The 20,217-nt window shown below is 33.1% G+C and overlaps 1 protein-coding gene across 4 annotated transcripts in view; it reads left to right on the plus strand.

Moving 5' to 3' along the window:
• The window catches only part of LOC124369097 (protein PAT1 homolog 1-like), a 90,072-nt gene extending 78,410 nt beyond the window's left edge, over positions 1–11,662 (plus strand). For all 4 annotated transcript variants that reach the window (XM_046826835.1, XM_046826837.1, XM_046826836.1 and 1 more), the window contains 3 exons: positions 3,177–3,329; positions 9,375–9,587; positions 10,673–11,662. In XM_046826835.1, the coding sequence (XP_046682791.1) occupies positions 3,177–3,329; positions 9,375–9,587; positions 10,673–11,050 (744 nt within the window). In that variant the 3' untranslated portion in view covers positions 11,051–11,662. The remainder of the gene's footprint in view (positions 1–3,176; positions 3,330–9,374; positions 9,588–10,672) is intronic.
• The last annotated feature ends 8,555 nt before the right edge of the window (positions 11,663–20,217 follow it).

Genomic DNA, 20,217 nt, shown 5'->3' on the forward strand with positions numbered 1-20,217 from the left:
TCTAAAGTTTTTACTTGCTAGCTTTTTATAAAGGTTTGTTTGTGCTATGAGAATAAATAGACGGTAATCTTTAGCATCTAAATAAGTTGATCAGGAGGTTTGATTCAAGACCAGAGAGGTTCCTGGAGTACAGGGATAAAATTACCAGGGTTTGAAATACCAGATGTTTCTTTCCTGGAGGCAGCTGTGTCTGTTATAAGAACAAGTATGTCATAATGACATGCATCTTGGATGTGTTTGTTCAACCCCAAACTTCAAAATTTGGAACAGTGAGTATTTTCCCACAGTTAATAATAAACAACTGTTAGGTAAAGATAAATAAAATGTACTCTGTCCCTGTCTACTAGATTCGGTTACACTCAGCCTTTTCAAGAAAACAAAGTTCATTCTGTCCCTATCTACTATTGCCATTTCGCTGATGGAAATGTCACGGAGGTCGCGGTAACCCATTTCTAACGTGTTTTACAGCCAAAACCATTGATGATAGGGCAAAAATTTACTGGACCTTTTTTTAGACCTGGTAGTTTTCTAATATTTTTAAAACTTATTTTAACCCTTTGACGTGGTTTGACGTTGTATGGGCGCAAGTGATCAGTCTATCATTTGGTTCCATCTTACGGTCAAATTCCGAACTATTTCGACCAAGTAATAATGTGAGAATGTTGTGCATATGTTTCTGTTCTTTTTCTTCTTGTTATTTTATTTGTCTGATTATTTAGGACATTCAACAGGCTGTTGTCGTCAGCTGACTGCAGTAATGGCGTTGTGAGTGAACAAAGCGGCGTGACTTGTTTACCGGGACGTTTTTGCTTGTGTTTTACGTTGGCTGGTTTAGTTATTTGATAGAAAAGTGTTTTTGATTGTAATATGTGATTTTAGTAGTGTAATTAGTTGTAAAAATTATAGCACAGGATAGTGAAATTGACCGCTGGGTGGGCTATGATTCTGATGATAGTGTTAGTGTTGATATTGATTATGCTTAGTTGCAAGGAACACCAAATTGTGAGGAAAGCGGTGAAGATGACATTCTTGGCTGCTTTTCACCTAGGCCTACAGGGTTGTTGACCATGACAATGTTAGTGAACATGAGCATGTATACTATAAGTACCGCGTCAATGGGTTATATTACGACCAATAGTTTGGCCACTATCGGGCCCGGAATCTCACGGAAAACTACAAGAATTTGGCACATAATCGTGTTTTGCAAGCATATCCATATATGAAATAGACAAAAAAGTCACTTGAGCTTTTTTGTAGTTCATATTATATTTTATTTAAATCAAATTTTTGTTTCAAGTTACAATTAATGATTCGGCTGCAATCGAGTGCAGAATCCAAATTTTCACATAAAAATTACAAAAGTATTGCATGTTAACATGTTATGCAGGCAAACTATTGAAGATAGATCAAAACGTTACTAGACCTTTTTTGTAGATTACATTGTTTTCTAAATCCTAATTACAATTTGTGTTGAGCTACGACCAATGGTTTTGCCACTATCGAACCCGGAAGCTAATTTTTTATGAAAGTATTGCACACAATCGTGTTTTGTGGCCACACCGATGGAGATATAGTAAAAAGTCACTAGATCTTTCTTGTAGTTCACTTCATTCTTTACTAACGATTTTTTATCAGATACCAGCTAGCTCTAACAGTTCACCTGCTGTATACTTGAATGAGTTACACATGCGGCTGTATATATATTAGATCAGTCCAGGAGCTTTCAGAGGATGATTCCGATTGAAGAATCGAATTCTGTGGATAAATGATGACCAAGTATAACTAATCACCTAACCTTTTAGCTGACATTGTGTTTTCTGACAAAGCCACCTTTGCCCTTATTGGACAAGTAAGTAGACACAACTGTCATTTTTGGAGTGATGAAAACCCTAATTGGATGAGGGAGAGCCATACACTGAGACCTGAGAAAGTTAATGTTTGCAGGGAATGTTGACTCCCACGTTGTTGGGCCTTCATAATTAATGGACCATTGAACGAGGATTTTTATCAATTACTGTTGATCAATTCCGTTGTACCAGCTTTACGAATTAGAATAGAGTGGCTACCTAGATCACCTGATTTAAACCCTCTAGATTATTTCTTATGGGGATATTTAAAACAACAAGTTTATAAAACTAAGCCTGCCAATATAAGACAACTAATTTAGTGCATAATGGAAGAGGCATAACGAATACCTCCCGTTGTATTACAAAATGTTGTTAAAATATTTTACAACAGGGTGGCACACTACCAAATAACACATGGACAGCACTTTAAAAACTTGTTGTAACTGTAAGTAATTCTACAATTAGTACTATATGTATTAGTAGTATCTGTACTTATATTTTATTAATTGTTATTCTTAATTGCTGTTATAATCATAAAGTATGTTTCCTACAATTGTTTTCTTCTACATGCCACCATTTCTGATCCGATGAACCTTTTGAGATGCGGTTTGTGGCATTCAACTTACTAACTGAGATCTTTAAAATGAGGTATCATTCGACCCATGCGTACTTTTAAGAGTTTTATGACACCCTCCACGGGCCGTCCCGCCAATGTCTATGTGATGTTTATTGCATAAAAAAGTAGGTAATATAGCCTTATAACACTGTACAAAGTTTATATATGGTTTGAAAAATAAAGAGGCTTTTCAAACATACTATATATTCGGCTGATTTCTGGCACCAGGGGTTTTTTTACATTGATTTTTTATTTATCACAAGAGATCACTTTCTAGAACTGAACTTTTCCCTTTCTTTTTTGGAACAGGGTCAATATGTGGAACCAAGAAAGTTAAACTTAAGTGTTGATACAAGTGGTATTGAGTGTATTCTTAGGCCTAGCTTGTATAATCTTCGGTTATATCTGTCTACCATCCTCTGAACCCGTTTATAGAAATGTTTACAGAAAATGTGGTTAAACTCTTTGACTCTTATGACAACAAGGCAAAGTATAGAAACTTAAATATTTCATAGATCAAATTAAATTGTTTTTACAACAACAAAGATGGAAAGAGAAGTTCAAACATTTACGTTCAGACAAGTTGAGTTGACTGATACTTATCATTAATCTTTATTATTTAAATTTGATTAATGATTAACTTTCTTTGGTACCATATTTCTAATAAAACAAATCATATCTTTGTTATAACAATTATTTCTTATTCTTTTCAGATTTGTAGTATTGTGTTGAAAATGGAAGATGCTTACAACCCTGGTGCTCCTAAACTTCAAGAAGTGGACTTGGTGGTTCTACAGGAGAATCTCATGACCACCCTGTTGACTGAAGGAAAACTGATAAGTTACATGGGAATCAGGAAAGGAAAGGTAAGTGTATTAATGTTCTTTCTTAGTAACAAAAATATATAAATATCTCAGATCTGCCTGAACTGCATTTTGTGTGTGGAAAGCACATTGGTATTTTTTAATAACACTAATAATTCATTATTAGTGATAAACTGTGTTAAACCAAATATATTAAGATAAATATGATAAAAGTTCTTAGAGACAATAATCATATTATTCCAAAGAATTTTAATTAAACCTCCTAAAAATAAATCTCTCGTATACTTAAATTAAAAAAATAATTACAAGAAACTAAATAATAAGACAAAATAACATAAGCTATATTATAATATTGGAAGACATGAAGTGTAGATCTAATCAAGTGTTAGATGTTCAATAGTTACTCTGTGATTTCCATAACTTTTCTATCTTTAAAACTTTAAGCCCTGTTATATTATATTGGTACACCATATTTTCTTCTAAAGACTTCTTGACATATTATTCAATAAAATATTGTTTGGTTTGGTTGGCTATACAAAATAAAATCTAAAATACACCAAGTGACCACATATACTTGATAAACATTATTTTGTTATTATGTTTATGTAGATATCATTTAGGAATTATTTCATGGAAATTTACACAAACATAAAAAGGTGCAAGGGTTCGTTTACAAATTATTTCACAATACTCCCCAGTATCCAGTGAAAATTATTACTACTTAGCTAATAAATCTTGTTATTAGAAAATAATCAAGTAATAACTAACTGCAATTATTAAACATAAATGAGTTTGTAATAATGAACCAAAATAATTATGTCTATGGAAACCAGTAATTTTACTACTAAATTTAAGAACAAGAAACTATGTTTACTTTATTTTTTCTGAATATTGTTTAACCCTGGAACTGGCGGTCATATTTCTCTCAGTGGCGGAGTGTTTTTAGTACTTCATACATTGCCTTATATTTATTTTATTATTACATGTTTACTATAAAGTACCTATGTCATATTATATATTTTTTTATTCAGCATTGTCCAAGGAACATTTTTCACATAACATAATTAAAACAAAAAAAATATCCTACTTCATGGAAAAATTTTTGTTAGAAAAAAGAAAAGTTAGTTCAAAGATTTTGATTTGTAAAATTGTTGTTGTTAGTGATATGCAAAATCCAAAATATAAAGAAGAAAGAGCATTTAATTCTGAGTAAAAATAAAACAACACGTAGTTTATAAGGTATTTATTTTTACATGTGGTAAATGATACAAAAATCATACACTAACATTCGAAAGTGCTACTTACCAACAAAAGTAAGAACTTCAAATCTCACGTGGATTTGTACAGTCTTGTAACTATTAGTTCATATTAATTTTCTATTTTTTTGTTTTTTATTATATATCTTTTTAATTATGTTCTGATTGAATGTCTAAATCGGAATCCTCATCGTTGCTTATTTCATGTACAACTAGTCCTCGAATGTCACTTGACCGATCGCGGAAATTACGATCCATTACATAAACACGCACAGAAATTTACTATTATTGTGTCATATACACAACCATCATTACAACGAACTCAAAAAACAATAAACGAAATAACAATAGCCAAATGAACCAGTTGACTCATCGCGGCGCGCGCAACTAGCGCGGTATGCGGGAGAATGTAGACAAACAGTTCAGAGATTATAAAACGTATGGACGTGTAACGAAACGATAAAATGATTTATTAATGTATTGTTTACATAAATTGAACCTTCCTCTTTTGATTGGTATCAATACCGATACTCTTTAATCGTGTTTTAACCCTTTAAGGACCAACCGTCTGATTTATCGCCGTTGGCGTACTATGCGAAAAGGACCAACCATCTGGTTTATCGCCGGCGGCGTACTATGCGAAAAGGACCAGCCGTCTGATTTATCGCCGGCGGACTTTTCATATTTTTTAAGAGATATTTAAATCTTCAATATGGAATAAATATACTATTTTTCTATTCCCTGTATGTTTCTTACTATGATATCAAATTTTAAACGTCTTTGGAATCATCAGCTTGGTCAAAAAAAATATTTTACGGCCATGTTGCATCGTAATGTTGTCAGGGTACTTTGGGATTATACCGACCACACCCAGACATGAATCGTTATTTGACATTTTGCTTCTACTGATTACTAGATTAGCGTAGAACAAATTTCATCAATATAAAACAGGAATTGTCTTATCGCAAACCCCTCCCTATCCTCAGACAAAGGTCAAAGTCGAACGGTCTAGTAGATAACGTGATTGCAGAGTCTCACCGCCCGTTCAGCTGGTGCGTCGCTTTGTTGTACTTCCGTGTTTTACCCCTACATTTCTACAAACACAAAAACTAAACTCTTTTTTGAAAAAAACACACACAACTTGTTTTATGTACCGTGCAAAAAACTTAAATAATCATGTGATGCCGCACGGCCTGCCGTAATCGGGATTCTCGAGAAAGATAAGATAACAGCGACAACAATACCGATCACAATACCTGGAAACGCTTGTTGATTGATGGAATGTTAGTTCTGTTACTCAACTACATCGTTTTATAACGTTCTAAGTTCATTGAAAAAATTTTAAGCGTTGGGGGCATATAACGGAATCTGACCCCATTAACAATTATTGATAATCGTTTTAAGTTTGTAATTTTGTAATTAAAGAGTTGTTTTTTTCGTTCTATCATGTTTGTTTCTATAAATGTATATTTTTGTGTTCTTCATACTGGTGTGGTCGGTATAATCCCAAAGTACCGAATAATATCCTTAGTAGCATATAAGGTTTTTTATGTTAGGCTAATGCTGAAAAGTGTGTTTTAACCAGTGTTACAGAAAAATTTAATTCATTTACAAACTTTTTATTTTTTATTCCAGGGCTTTCAAATTTTGTACAGTTGTAGAGAATTATATGTAGAACTAATAAATACCATTTCCCACAGATAGTTTATTATTATTTTTGGTAGTTATTAAAGATCAAACTCAATTTTTTTAATTTTTTCCTTTTTTTTATTTGAGAAACAGATAAATCAAATTGTTTTTTGCTATATAATGACTTAAATTTATTTTTTCACAATGAACAATTTAATTATAAACATTTTAAGCCTAACAACAAATCTGTACAGTAATTAGTTCTGAAGATATGATTTTTCTCTCAAACGCTTGAAAAATCGCACATTTTTATTGTGCACAGTTCTTGGAGCATGGCCAGAAAAACGCAAAAATTTTCTTTGCACATGTCAAATTTTGGTCTGGTCCTAAAAGGGTTAAGTACGTAATATTGAGAAATAAAAGACATATTAAAACGCCCGATATCGGGCGCTGCCATCTAGGATGCGACTAAAACGCCCCATATCGGGCGTTTGCCAGTTCCAGGGTTAAAAGGTAACACTTAAAATATATGAAAATAGTTTAAAAAATAAAACGCCACATAAAAAAAACATAACAATACTAATTTACCAAAATTGTCTGTTTCTAAAGTTTATAATCTAATATAAAATTAAACAAATGTTCTTTCACATAAGCGTTACAGTTTGTAAGGAGTGCATATAATGTAATAAAATTTAAAATAAAGTAAAATACCATCCAAATAGATAATTCAGATTATTAATTGTTATTTATAGTATTTAACAATCACCATTCATTGGAATATTTCATGTAGATAAAAGTATTGAATGAATGAAGAAACAAATTAGTTTTCAATAGTAAATTATCATACAATAATATTTAGTCAAATCAAATCAATGATCTCATTACAGCTTTCATGGAACTATCTTTTTATCATACTTCAGTACTAAGGGTAACAAGTGGTTGTTTACCCTCAGTGCAATAATAGAATCAATAGTCTTACTTATTCTATTAACCCTATGCATTTGAAGGCATTATTTATAATTTGTCCTTGGTGCTCGTATGGCCAGCTGTACTGGCCGCCACCATTTTGTCGGAAGCATGGATTAATTTTTGCCGTAATGTTATCTCAGCTTGTATGTCCAGCTGTACTGGCCAAGACATAAGACGTCAATAGCTCGTAAGGCCAGCACCATTGGCCACTAAACATAATAGTTATTTTCTAATATTCTTTTTGTTTTATAATGAATGGTGAGTGCTGAAACCTATCGAGCAGCTATTTTGTAAAGTAATTTTTAGGTAAAGCAGTAAATTTTAAATTAGCTTATTATTCTTTTCTAAACATTGACTGTGCAAATAAGACGAATGACACATAGTGGGCCTATACATTGAAGTGATAGAAACCAAGAAAATTTTACTAGAAGACGTGTGGTAACTATCTTGACTTCACATAGGTGTGTATTTAAAAAAAAAATGTAAAGACAGAAAAATGTAAAATAGTTCATGTCTGAGTATAACAAAACTGTCAATGCCTACTTTATAATATTTTATGTACATATCTTTTTTACAATATACATATAAGAGTTAAATTTCCCAAATGTATGTTTATCTTTGTATTAGAAAAATTCATTAAAAATACATTTTAAACTAGTTTTCATTTCTTCTTCAAGCATTTTAAATTAATACGCAAATGGAGGATATTGAAAAATAATTTCGATCTGGGGAGGCAAACAACAAATATGGCTGCCGAGCTGTCAATGAAAGTAGCACGGCCATTTGTACTGGCCATACGAGTTGTGAGGACAAACTACGGAAAAACTAACCCGAGTTGTCTGCAACCTTAATGTGGCCAGTGCTGCTGGCCTTTTGAGAGTAAAGGGTTAAAAGTGGATAGATACAGCATGCTTATTCCTGGTATTGTGGGAGTGTTTGATGCTGCTAGTCTATTCTAATTGTGGATTTTGAAAAAATATATTTCATAAAATCAAAGAGATTCGTACTCATTATGGTTTGAATTTTACAAATAGTAAAAGAATGTTTACAATTTAGCATCAATACTTATACCTAAAAGAGTAACTGGATACTTTGAGACAAAGATACAAGATGATCTATATTACTATGTACATTCAGAAGAGATGTGCCATCAGCATAGACAGTGCTAAAAGCTAGGTAGGTTAAAACTAAGGCCATTAATCAAAACAAAAATAGAATGGGCCCTAGCACAAATCCTTGAGGTACACCAAACCTAACATCCAAAATCTGGGAAATAGTACCATTGACCTCTACAACTTGTTTCCTATCAGAGAAATAGGATTCAAAAATATGTAAATCTTTCCAATTGAAACTATAAAAGTTCAATTTAGACAGTACAATGTTATGGTGTACTGTATCAAACACTTTGCTATCGTCACACAGTGTTATTTGAGCAAATTCTTGTTTTCTAAAGCTAAGAGTAATTGTTGAATAACTTGTGTGGTAGACCTTCCAGAGCGGTATCCATATTGACATTCACTAAATAGTTGAAGTGTTTCAAAATGATGACATACCTGAATTTTAAGAACTTTTTCAAAGATTCTGGTATACAACGGATTGGTCGATAATTCCTGGGTTTTTCTAAATTATCATTCTTCTACATGGGTGCCATTCTGGATAGTTTCAAAACAGTAGGGGAATATACCCTCTAAAACACACTTTTTGAAGCACAGAATGAGTGGCTCTGCAATTTTAAATAGCACAAAGTATAAAATTTCTAGAACTTTGAAGGGGCTGTAGATGAAAGGCCTAGGTCATTGTTTTAAGACTTAATTTTATATAAAAATGGCTTATTTTCAGCCCAGATTTCAATCCTTAAAGTCTGTATGTTTTACTGTAGAATACTCTGAATATTTGTGGTAATTCTTTTTAATATTGACTCAGTACTATGTCTATTATATGAACAAATTCTCCTTGTGGTGTATTAATTAGTAGCTCTTAATTAGTGATATGTAACTTGAATGACCTAGATTTAATGTGAGGTTTTATATCAACTTCTAGTTGACCACACTCTGAATAAAAACCTAACAAATCAATAATACAATTTGTTGATCGTTAAATAATATGCAAAGATTTACTTATTTATAATTTGAAACATGTAAAATAATTTGTTCAATACATGCTTTTTGCTCCAAACCCTAAGTTTGTGTAATGTACTCCCACATAATACAAATGTATATTTACAATTTTTCAGAGGGCAGTATTGAGAATCCTTACTCACCTTTTCAACCCTGGTCCTCTAATTCAGAAATTGCTAGAAGATTTGGTTCCTATAACAAGAAAGGATCAAGAACAACTGCTATTGAGTTTTCTCCCAAGCATCAGAATTTATTTGGCAACAGTTCCTCTTGCGACTTTGGTTGCATTAACCAAACGCTATGATACCATGTTCCTTTTATCCAATAAGGTATGTATTTTAAAATCATGATTGTTATATGAATGACTTATCCACTTGATCTGTAATTAGTGCGAAAGAAAGATACAAAAATCTGTCTTCACAAACTAGACATTTTATTTTACAGTTTTCACACTACTTAAGATTCAAGGTTATTATATCATTTGTATTGGTCCCCATCGCTTCGAATAAAGCTCTTACCATTGCCTATCTTGACCTCTATGAGTCGAGACTGAGGTGTGCGATCTGGTTTTTGGGCTTTTGTGGTGTTTCTCTTTTCAAGAGAGTTTTCATCCTCCTAAAGAGAGCTCTTAGGATAATCTGGGAACTTAAACAGCTGACTGGTTGTATGGAGCTATTAAGTTTAAGTGGCATTCTAGCATTACCCGTTATCCTTATTTATGAAACGTTGATGTATGTTTTTAAAAATGAAGTTGCTTTTTCCATTTGAAACGTGGATAAAGACCAGAAACAAAAATAATATATAATACCTGATAGATTTAAACTGACTATTAAAAGAAATCTTCAGTATATTTTGGGCTAAAACTTTCTATTTTAATTGATTACTGCCAATAATTAAATCAGTACAAAAGTAAATCAGTAAATCAGGGCTGTTGTAAAGCATTAAAACTGTACAAATCAATACTATACATAAGTATCTATATTTTTATGCTAATATTTTATTTTTCAACATATCAGGGGATAGCATACAAGGAGCCAGAAGAAAATCTTAAATGGGAACATAGGTCGAGTAGTACATCAGATTAAAGATGTCTATTAAGAGATCTCAATTCCGCAAATCCAACCTCAAACCATTCAATATATACAAAATGGTGGCTTATATTTCTGTATATCTAGTGTGGACTGTCGGGTTTTACTATTCTAACAAATGACAAGAAAGCTATTTTCAACAACTTCACATTTGTATAGACTGTACAGTACAAAACATTGATAACACAGTTAACAGGCATTGATTGATGCAGTGTTTTATTGAATACAAATGGGTAAAAATCGTGCTTATAATTGGAATCTATTAGTTTTAATATTAGAACCAAGAAAAATACCAGAATTAATACATGCAAATTATTTTGTTTCAGTTCACTGTGTCTGTAATGGCTAACATGGTAGAAAGAGCCGGGCAAGTAGTATTTTCTAACAGTGAAGATGATTCAGTGGTCAACGGTTGGTGTAACTTTTTGGTGCGACTAGTGGAGTCTGCCGGCATGTGGACAATGCCTGAACGTCCAGTAGTTGCTGTAGACCGTGCTGTACTTCTTATCCAGTTGAGATTACTTAAGGGTAAAGTTAAAAAAGAAGAAACGCAAAAATTAGTACAGGCACTATGTAAGCCATTGGAAACCTCAGTCGCCTCTGCTACCACTGTTAGCCAGGACTCTGCTCCTGGTCCTGGCCCTGGCCCTGCCCCTGCCCCTGCTCCTGCCCCTGCCCCTGCCCCTGCCCCTGGTCGGCAGTAAATTTCTCTTTTAAAGGCCAACTCATTTATGAGAGAAGATTGAGTTCTCTTAAATTTATTTAAGACTTATATTGTGTAAGATGACAAAAGATATTTTAAAACTATTTCAAGTGTATGTAAATGATTAAGATGTAAATCAGCAAAGATCTGTTTAAGTTTTGAAGGCCAACTTGAATGTAGATCCAAGTTGATTAAACACATAAATGAGATTTTACTTTGTGTAGTTAATTTGTAATATTTGCAAGTCGTATACTTGTTACTTTTTCAAAAACTAATATTTGTTTACTAATCCTAAATAATGCATTTTTTTACAGTTAACTTAGTTTTTTTTATAATTACAATAACTAGAAAACATTTGCTAGTTGTATATTATTCACCACCGAAATCATATTTCTGTGCAAGTATTAAAGACAGTAACAGAATATAGTTAAATATTACAGGTGTTTATTATCCTACTTATTTGGTTATAATTAACCAACAGACTCTTTTGTTATATAATGTAATTAAAACAGTGTAAAAATATAAATTGACGAATGTAAATAACATTGTTATTAGTATTCAAATGCCTTAAATTAGGCACTTATGTATTTTAATAAAAAAAGTTCTTTATTGCTTTATAGTACCATTTATTTCCTACCTAACAATTTTAGTGATTAAATGCTTAAAACTAGTTGTTAGTGATTGAATGCTTGAAACTGGTTGAAAATAACTAGGTTTACGTAATTTATTTAAGAATGTCATTAGTGGTTAAAGATAAACTTAAGTCAAACTAATGCCTTAATTTAGAAAATATGACAACAATTCTGTTTTTAGTTCTGGCAATAGGTTGATGTAGAGAGACGTTAAGAGCTGGTTGTTGTTTCAAACTTTGTGTTTCACCACATAAAACAACATTAAACTCCCAAAAACTTGTATGCTTTTACTTTTGGTTGTGGAATCATGGGAATGGAGACTTATTTCAACATTAGATTAATACATTTATACAAACAATTTTAATTTTTTTGTAAGTGTATACTTTTTAATATTGAAATTATAATATATAAGGTTTAAGATTATTTTATAAGTTGTAATATCTAAAGAACGTTTTTTTAATATTTAATGTGTATTAATCATGTTTTTAAAATCTCTAACAATTTTACTACTATAATAAGAGCATAATTCCAGTGCCTCATGGTATGATCCCCGATCAATCAGTTTTGGAAATCTGTTTACTATTATACAAGACCCTGTCGTTTTGGTATTGAACACGATATGATGATTAGAAAAAGATGGTTTGTTCGCCAACTGTGTAACAGATTATACATGGAAGGGCTGGTAAGTGTAAGGTGGAGAGCCTCTTCCCCAATATAATATTTAACCCTTTAAGGAGTGCGTGTAAACGCTACATAATGAGTAAGGACATCATATGACGTTTAGCCTCTGTATTTTTGTACTATCGTAAATGCATTACTATTACTGATTACCTTTAGGTAGATTAGTCTGTAAAGTGGTTCCATCTATCGGCAACATACTTAACTTCCATGTTTGTGCTCGCATTCACTTGTAATCTGATTTTACCACCAGATCTCAGTAGCCACCTGGTAGAAGCCACTGACTCAAGGTCGCGTCATGCGCTCATCGCTTTGCTGTCAGAATATGCCGCCACATTATACTAGCCATTCTTCGTATACTGCATACTATGGCCATATTTATCTTGTGAGAGTGACATATTTGTTAAACAACCATCTAGTTTGTTGCTGTTGCCCAAATGGCAGACAATACTGATTGAGTCTGCCGTAGTGAGGAATTAAGACATTTGATTTTGAAAAAGTACTGAAAGATGGACTTGTAGAACACGTAGTCCTTTTTTATTAACCTTTCAAATGTAAATAAACATTTTTCAAGACATTTTAAAGATTTAATTTTTTACTCATTTTGGTGATTTTTTTGGATTTCATCCATTACTCATTTTAGACTATCAAAAGAAGACGTCCATACTCCTTAAAGGGGTAAAGATGGTAGAAATGCCCGTATTCACTATCATGACATTATTATTAGTGATATATTCGTAAAAACTGGTAATGTATTCCTAAGATTAGTGTTAGTGTTCCCCCCACTTGATGGTAAGTGTTGGCATCACATCCAATAATGGAAGGTTTCCTTGTCACCTTACATTTGTTGAGGAAATGAAATGAAATGAAAAATGACTTTATTAGAGGCGAAGTTAGGACTATAAAGTCCTCTCTACCACTTAACCTCAAAGGAGGAGGTAGCTGAAATAATCTGTAGGTTTTTCATCTCCAATAAAACGTGAAATAGACAGAGGCTATGTCTAATATACCTCTGGTATTTGAAGCTATAAGAGGATTACAAACAAGTTTCTAGACATGACGTCTGGAATAGGCAGAAAATTCATGTTTTTGGACAACAGAATACATACTCTAGTATATAGGAAATTTGTATCTAAAGTAGATCAATTTACCTAGAGTTAGGATGGAATCCCTTGAAATGTTCCCTCCAGAACTATGGCTTCTGAAGTAGAGCCACAGCCAAAGGGCTTCTGGCAAACCTCCAACACCGTTGCGTTAGAGGCAGCTTTAAAGTAATGGAGACATAGCCTTGTCGTCACAGAAGAAGATGACAAATCCCTGTTTGAAGGTTTGGGAGATGTATGCAGGCTAGCTCTCCTCCTACAGCTACTCAAGGATTTTGCTGATAAAGGCCTCCTTAGTGCACTTATCTTTTTTCATTCAAAATAGTGGCCCGATCCTATTACCAGCTGTTAGCTAAAGCCTGAATGTGTGACACTTCAGGTTTAACTCACTTAGTTGATAACTCCGGAGTTGTCTTCTAAGCATTGCCTCTTTGTGGGAGGTGGGCAGTCCTGGGAACATACCCTCTGTTATAAAGCCCTAGTCATATTTTGTGTCTTTAGTGGAACACCATCTCGTGTTAGTTTTTGCTTGCCATGAGAATTCGTCGAGCAGCTAGGGAATAGAAATCACCAACATCAAAACCCCGCATAATGCACAAAGGTTATTTTTTAAACTTTAGGTCGCCTGATATCCCAGAGTTGCACAAAAAGTACAACTTTTACAAGAAAGTGTATGTAGATGTGTGTGTTGCCGGGATATTCAAACTTCGCCCATGTGTGGAATTATGAATAATTCACACCCAGCCGTTTTACTTATCATCACATGTTGCCTAATTAATGAAACATTTGTTGTCGGTTTCATACAAACTGGTAAAATTCATAAACAGTAAAACAGTTAAAATATGAACCTTGCAATAAGTTTAACAAACTTTTCATGTTGGAAGTTGTTTTATTTAACATAATGAGAAAAGATTCAAGAGAATTGTGATATTTTAAAACAATAATTGTGTACCTCAAATCAGTATGCAATCTGATTCTTAGATTCTTCATGTAGAGGCCGTGAGAAACGAGGCGGTCCCTGACCTTGAGCAGAGAAAGCAGTTAGAACCGGATTTTCAGTGGTGGGGACGGCAGACGCTTAGTTCGCTGCTATCTCTTTCGCAGTAAACATCGTGCCATACGCGCCTTACTAAAAACATTATTTCTCGTGATATATACGTGAAGTGCCAATTTCATAGTATTTAAGTACCGTAAGTTTAGTAAAACGTGTTACGTACCGTTATAACAGTGTGTATTTTACAATTTATATATACTTAGTAAATATTTTTGTAAGTATTGATAATAATAAATATATAGAAAAATACAGCAAGTGTCTTTCATATTTTTATGATATAAAAATAATGTACATTAACTTTTCATGACAATATAAACTAATAACATACAGTCAGACAGACAATATTATATATTTATGCTACTAGCTAACGTGTTGCTCAAAATCGAACAAAAGTGAAATGTGTAGTTAAATACTAAAAAACCAAACATTTAGTAAACAGCTGTTAAATTGTAGTTAGTAGACATCGATATAAAAATTGAATTTAGTTTGATCCAATGTCGAAGGATAGCGTCACTGTAGACCTTTACTGTATTAAAGTGATACTGTGATACCCGTACTGTTGTTAAAGTTCTAAGAAGTATTAGCAAATCTAGGTAAAGATACCTTTAATTTGACACCTCAAACGTTAATATCTATCAAGCCGTTATCGAATATTATGATTTCGAAGAAAAACCCCTAGCGTATCAATACAACGCTCCTACTGGGCTAACTTTTCTTCCTAGAGTAGTACATCACTGGGCCGCTATCATACACTTCCCCTCCACTGGCGAACTATCCCACCATTACCCGCCTCTTCCCCTACTCAGGGCTCAGCTCGTTACTCACGTCCTCTAACAAAACTATACTTGAAATTATAACAAAGATGTTATGAACATTTGGCATTGTTGTTAATTAAATACTATAGCTATTTTGTTTTACACCATTTGTTTGGTTCCTGGTAATGAGGGGATCTCTGGGAACGAAAGAGCTGATGTCCTGGCTAACTTGAGCTGAAAGTCTAACATGACAGGACCTCAACTGTTCTGTGGTATTTCTAGATGTGAATACTCCTCAAAATGGGTTCACGCTGAGAGAGACTGCATCCAGGTCTGAGAATAAACAGAATGGTTCTACAGTCGCCTTCCCTCAGGATGGCGTCTGACCTCCTCTCCTTAAGTAGATAAGTGTCTTCTCAAGTTATGGGTCTAATTACGGGATGTGGCAAATCTCTTCACAGAGTCAGCATTCTTCCGGAGGATCCTCTCTGTAGAATGTATGACAAACAGGAGGAAACTGTTGAACACCTGCTCTTTGACTGTCCTGCATTAGTAAGGGAGCACTACGCCATCTTTGGTAGTCTGGACAAGGGCGATGAATTCCCCAGGAGGATCTGATCGGGGTGTTTTTAGGTGGTGTGTAGAACTGCTGAAACCGTAGACTGGTTGGCCTCATGGTATGCTTCCGGGGTGTTCAAAAAGTCCTTGAACCTCTTGCATGGCAATAGGCCACCTCTTAGAAGAAGAACTGTACAATTAGGTAGGAATAATGAAATACTGTTAAAACTATAAAAGTTATAATATAAATAACTTTGATCAATTAATCACTCTTGCTCCCTTTATAATTTGGATTCACAGGTAGGATATATTTGTTTATTTCTTTTTCAGCTAATAATAAACAGTTTTCTAGATAAAACATATAATTTTAAAAAGGACAACAGTGTTTTTTTTTAGACAAAACTCGCTATTTTAAACACAAACTGTACTTTAGTTTTTTTGGAAAAAATGTATATTTATTGAGATACAGAGTTGCTGAAGTAGTACTTTATGAAAAACCTAAAATATTCTAAATCGCATAATAATCAAAAGGTTATGTATGTATATGTGAATAACTATTGTTTATGGTTTGGATAATCTAATTGTATACCATAAAGTTATAAAAATTGGTTTTAAAATAATCTTTTGCAATATTGAAATATTAATTTTTCTAGGTCAAACTACTGATGTAAGTAAAAGGTTGCATATTGTAGAATGAGAATACTTTTTATTTCAGTTAATATAAACCAATAATTTCATTTTTTAAATATAATGACAATGAAAATGAAGTAATTATTTCGGAAATACAAGATATTTTAGGTTATTGTAATTGTATTAGCTACAACCAAGAAGTGTTCTGTAAAATTTTAAAACCTTTAAGATTGAGTACATTATTTACATTTACTCTAACTTATATCATTGCCCATTATGACGCAGATAGTAAAACGGTAGACCTGTACAGACTGAGATTCAATCGTGCAATTAGACAAACTAGTTGGCCACCGAGGACGGCAGTTTTGATCTGCACCAAAAAGAATAAAAATGACAAGAATGTGTATAAGTTACTGTACAGAAACCGAGCCAAAAAGTTAATAAAACAGGCTCGTGTTACTTTAAAACTTGACTTTTATCAGATCAAACACTACTTGGAGTGTCAGCGTAAACCCTGGGTAGTTACGCATAAGTTGACTACATTACAAGAAAGAGGCCTTTGTAGCTACCCTCTATTTAACATTGAAGACAGTAATAGTGATGGTCTTGTGAGGAGGGTAGGTGTGATGACACTGTGATGTGGCCTTGAAGGTTCATATTGACGTGTCGCTGCTATAACCCCATCCTTTCTCTGTGGATCAGACCAGTTTTAGGAGTTTTTTATCGGCACTGTGTAGTATTTATTAACTGTATATGATGTAGCTTTAGCGAGCATCCCGTACGTAAAAGGGCACACTAGTAAACTGCCCATATGAGGTTCCGTTTTTAACGTGGGGCTAAAATTTGATAAGAAATAGGCACTTGTCTCAATCCCATAAAACTTTCTCTCCAGAAACAGACTTGTGTTTCAATTCTAATGAATTCAGTAAATTACAATGATCTGTTAATACTAGTTGTTTATAACTTGTCATGTTATAGTTCTCAAATGCGCGGCCAGCAACTAACTAGCTGATGGTGCGGTCTCTTGACATTATGAATAAAAAAATATTTTTTTAAATTGAAGTGAACTCATGTCATCTTTCACGACAATAAACCTTCAAGAATAAAACGTCTCTTTTACGTGATTGCAAAAGAGTAGTTTTTTGTTTTATTTATTGATTTCATATTTGGGATAAAATACACTAACATGAAATAATGTGCTGTGTGTGTAATTAAAGCCTAATTATACTATGGAAAAATGTATGTTTTTGTTTTGATGTTTCTGTATGGAGGAGAGAAGGAATGATCGAGTTGGTGGTGGAGTGTGTCACAAGAGTATTTGCCTAGGGCTCCAGAATAACCTGCGCTGGCCCTGTTGCATTCTAACAACGCGCCCTTTTATGAAATGAAGCTGTTTACTATATTGCTTAGTACTGTTATTGCTTATAAAAAAAATAATCTTAGAATATGGCATATTTTTGTGAATGTCTAATAATTAATTTACAGCCTAAAGACAAAAATGACATTATCTAATGTATAAAAACAATTTTTGCTGCACAAATATCACATAAAATAGTTTATTCGTGGAAATTAAGTTATAAATATTGAAATAATAATATTTACGTATGATATCATAAGCCTATTTTTTAAATTTCAAGTACAGTTAATCCATAAGACTAAAATGATATTCCAGCAAAATGCTGGATGGTATTCTGATCCATAGATTTGAACCAAAACTGACATGGTTGAACCAAATGTTGAACCACAGAATCAAAATTCCAGCGCCAACTCAACATTTGTTCATAACAATCCTGGATGATTTAAGGAGCCACTGTTTTCAAGCAAAATTGACATGGAGATTCTTTGAGACAACTAACTCTGCTCGGCAAAGGGAATGGATGTATGAATTTTCGACAGTAATGAACTTACCTATAGACAAATTTGCATGATGCTTCATTTTTGTATCAGGTACATTGATTTCGACGATGGTGCATCCAATGGGATTATGCTGAGCGTTAGCAAACATTTTTACATTTATCTTCTGAGTAACCATGATGACAAAAAATCACAGAATAAACAAATTTGTAAGTAGACTCCAGAACACTCATATGAAATTTTAACATGTGATATTAGGTGGGTTGGTCTGTAAGACTATCCTTACATTCTATAAGAACCTTTGGTACTTCTTTTTGTCAGTTTATTTGTATGGTACATGGCCCTCAACATGATTTGGCTGAGCATTAGCAAAGCCTATAATTCAGGATATCTCAAAAATGAATTAAGCTGTACACTTGAAATTGTGTATATTTTTCTCATTTTTCATGAACGATCACTTAAAAATAATTAAAAAATTAGAGAAGATTATGATCAGTAATGTCAAAAAAACAATCATATCTTGAAAAGAACAGCGAGAGGCTTCACATTGATTTGAACATGGAAAAAGTATGTTACTATAATAGGTGTTATAAAAATACAATCTTTACCATTCTACAGCCTGTAAAAAGGAATAATACGATTTATGTTACCACTAACACGAGTGCATATGATCCAATTTTCCAAATTCTAGTGTCGGCCTACTGTGACAGTACTATATACAAGGATGTAGTAAAATGCGGTTAATGGAAGTGAATTTTTGTGATGTAATAATTAAATTTAATTAATTATTTACATTGCATTGTACGAGATCATGCTGAATGTAACGTATCGTCAGTAATGATAGCGATTTCAAAGACTTTCCCTCCGGTCATGAACACAGAGGTAGTCATTACCCAACATTTCTGAACCTTCTTAGACTATGCCTATAATTAAGGTAGAATTCTTCATATTGGGTGGTGAGACTAAATTAAAGCAATTGCTCCCACTTAGGAATTTTCAAGCAATTATTAGATTTTAATTTAATAAAACAGTAACACTTTGTTTGCTGAGGGAAACAACCCATACTGCTTATAATATTTCCTAATCCATCCAGCAATTGCGTCATAAGTCGATAATGTTTTTTCAAATTATAACCCAAGGTAAGAGCTCCATAACGTAACCATACCGAATCTAACCACCCGATCAAGAATAAAAGTTGATTGTTATTTGATAATAACTTGTAATAGTGTAGTTCTAAATTTCCAAAATTACATACTCAAAATTATTACACCTGTAACTATCTTTTATAAAAATCATATCACAAATTTCCGAAATATAAATGTTCATGGTTGAAAAATGCCAAAAACCGGAACCTTTATTCGTTGTTACCGAAATAAAAAGTTGAAGTTATATTTTTTAAATGATTTGCTTTATATGTATAAACTCAGAAATAAACAAGCAACATTTTAATGATTTAAATGTAGCTTTACTAGATAGTTCGTGGTTTAAACTTGGTTTTCTAAACTTTTTTATCAGAGAGTAGAAAAGCGGTTAGCGGCGCGACGGCGGCGTATTTTTTAGAACAATATCTGTTGATATACACAAATATATGTACATCGTAGTGCACCGCCTTTTTAAGACAGCCTTATACTAGCATGACTCATGAGCAATATAACATCACGTATTATAATTATTTTAATGTTTTGCAAAAATTGTATTATGATTGTGAAAATTAAAATTTACGATTTTGCCGCCCACAATTCTTGCCCAGAATATCACGTGCTTAAATACTTGCCTGGCGATTGTATCTCCGTAGGCATTTTCAAAAATATTTAGGAAATGATTAACAATAAAGTCAAAGACATGATAAAATTGAAGGGACCGTGTGGACGAGCGCGGTGGCAGGACATGACGGGGCCCGACCG

This window comes from Homalodisca vitripennis, chromosome X (assembly GCF_021130785.1).
Source record: "Homalodisca vitripennis isolate AUS2020 chromosome X, UT_GWSS_2.1, whole genome shotgun sequence".
Lineage (NCBI taxonomy): Eukaryota > Metazoa > Arthropoda > Insecta > Hemiptera > Cicadellidae > Homalodisca > Homalodisca vitripennis.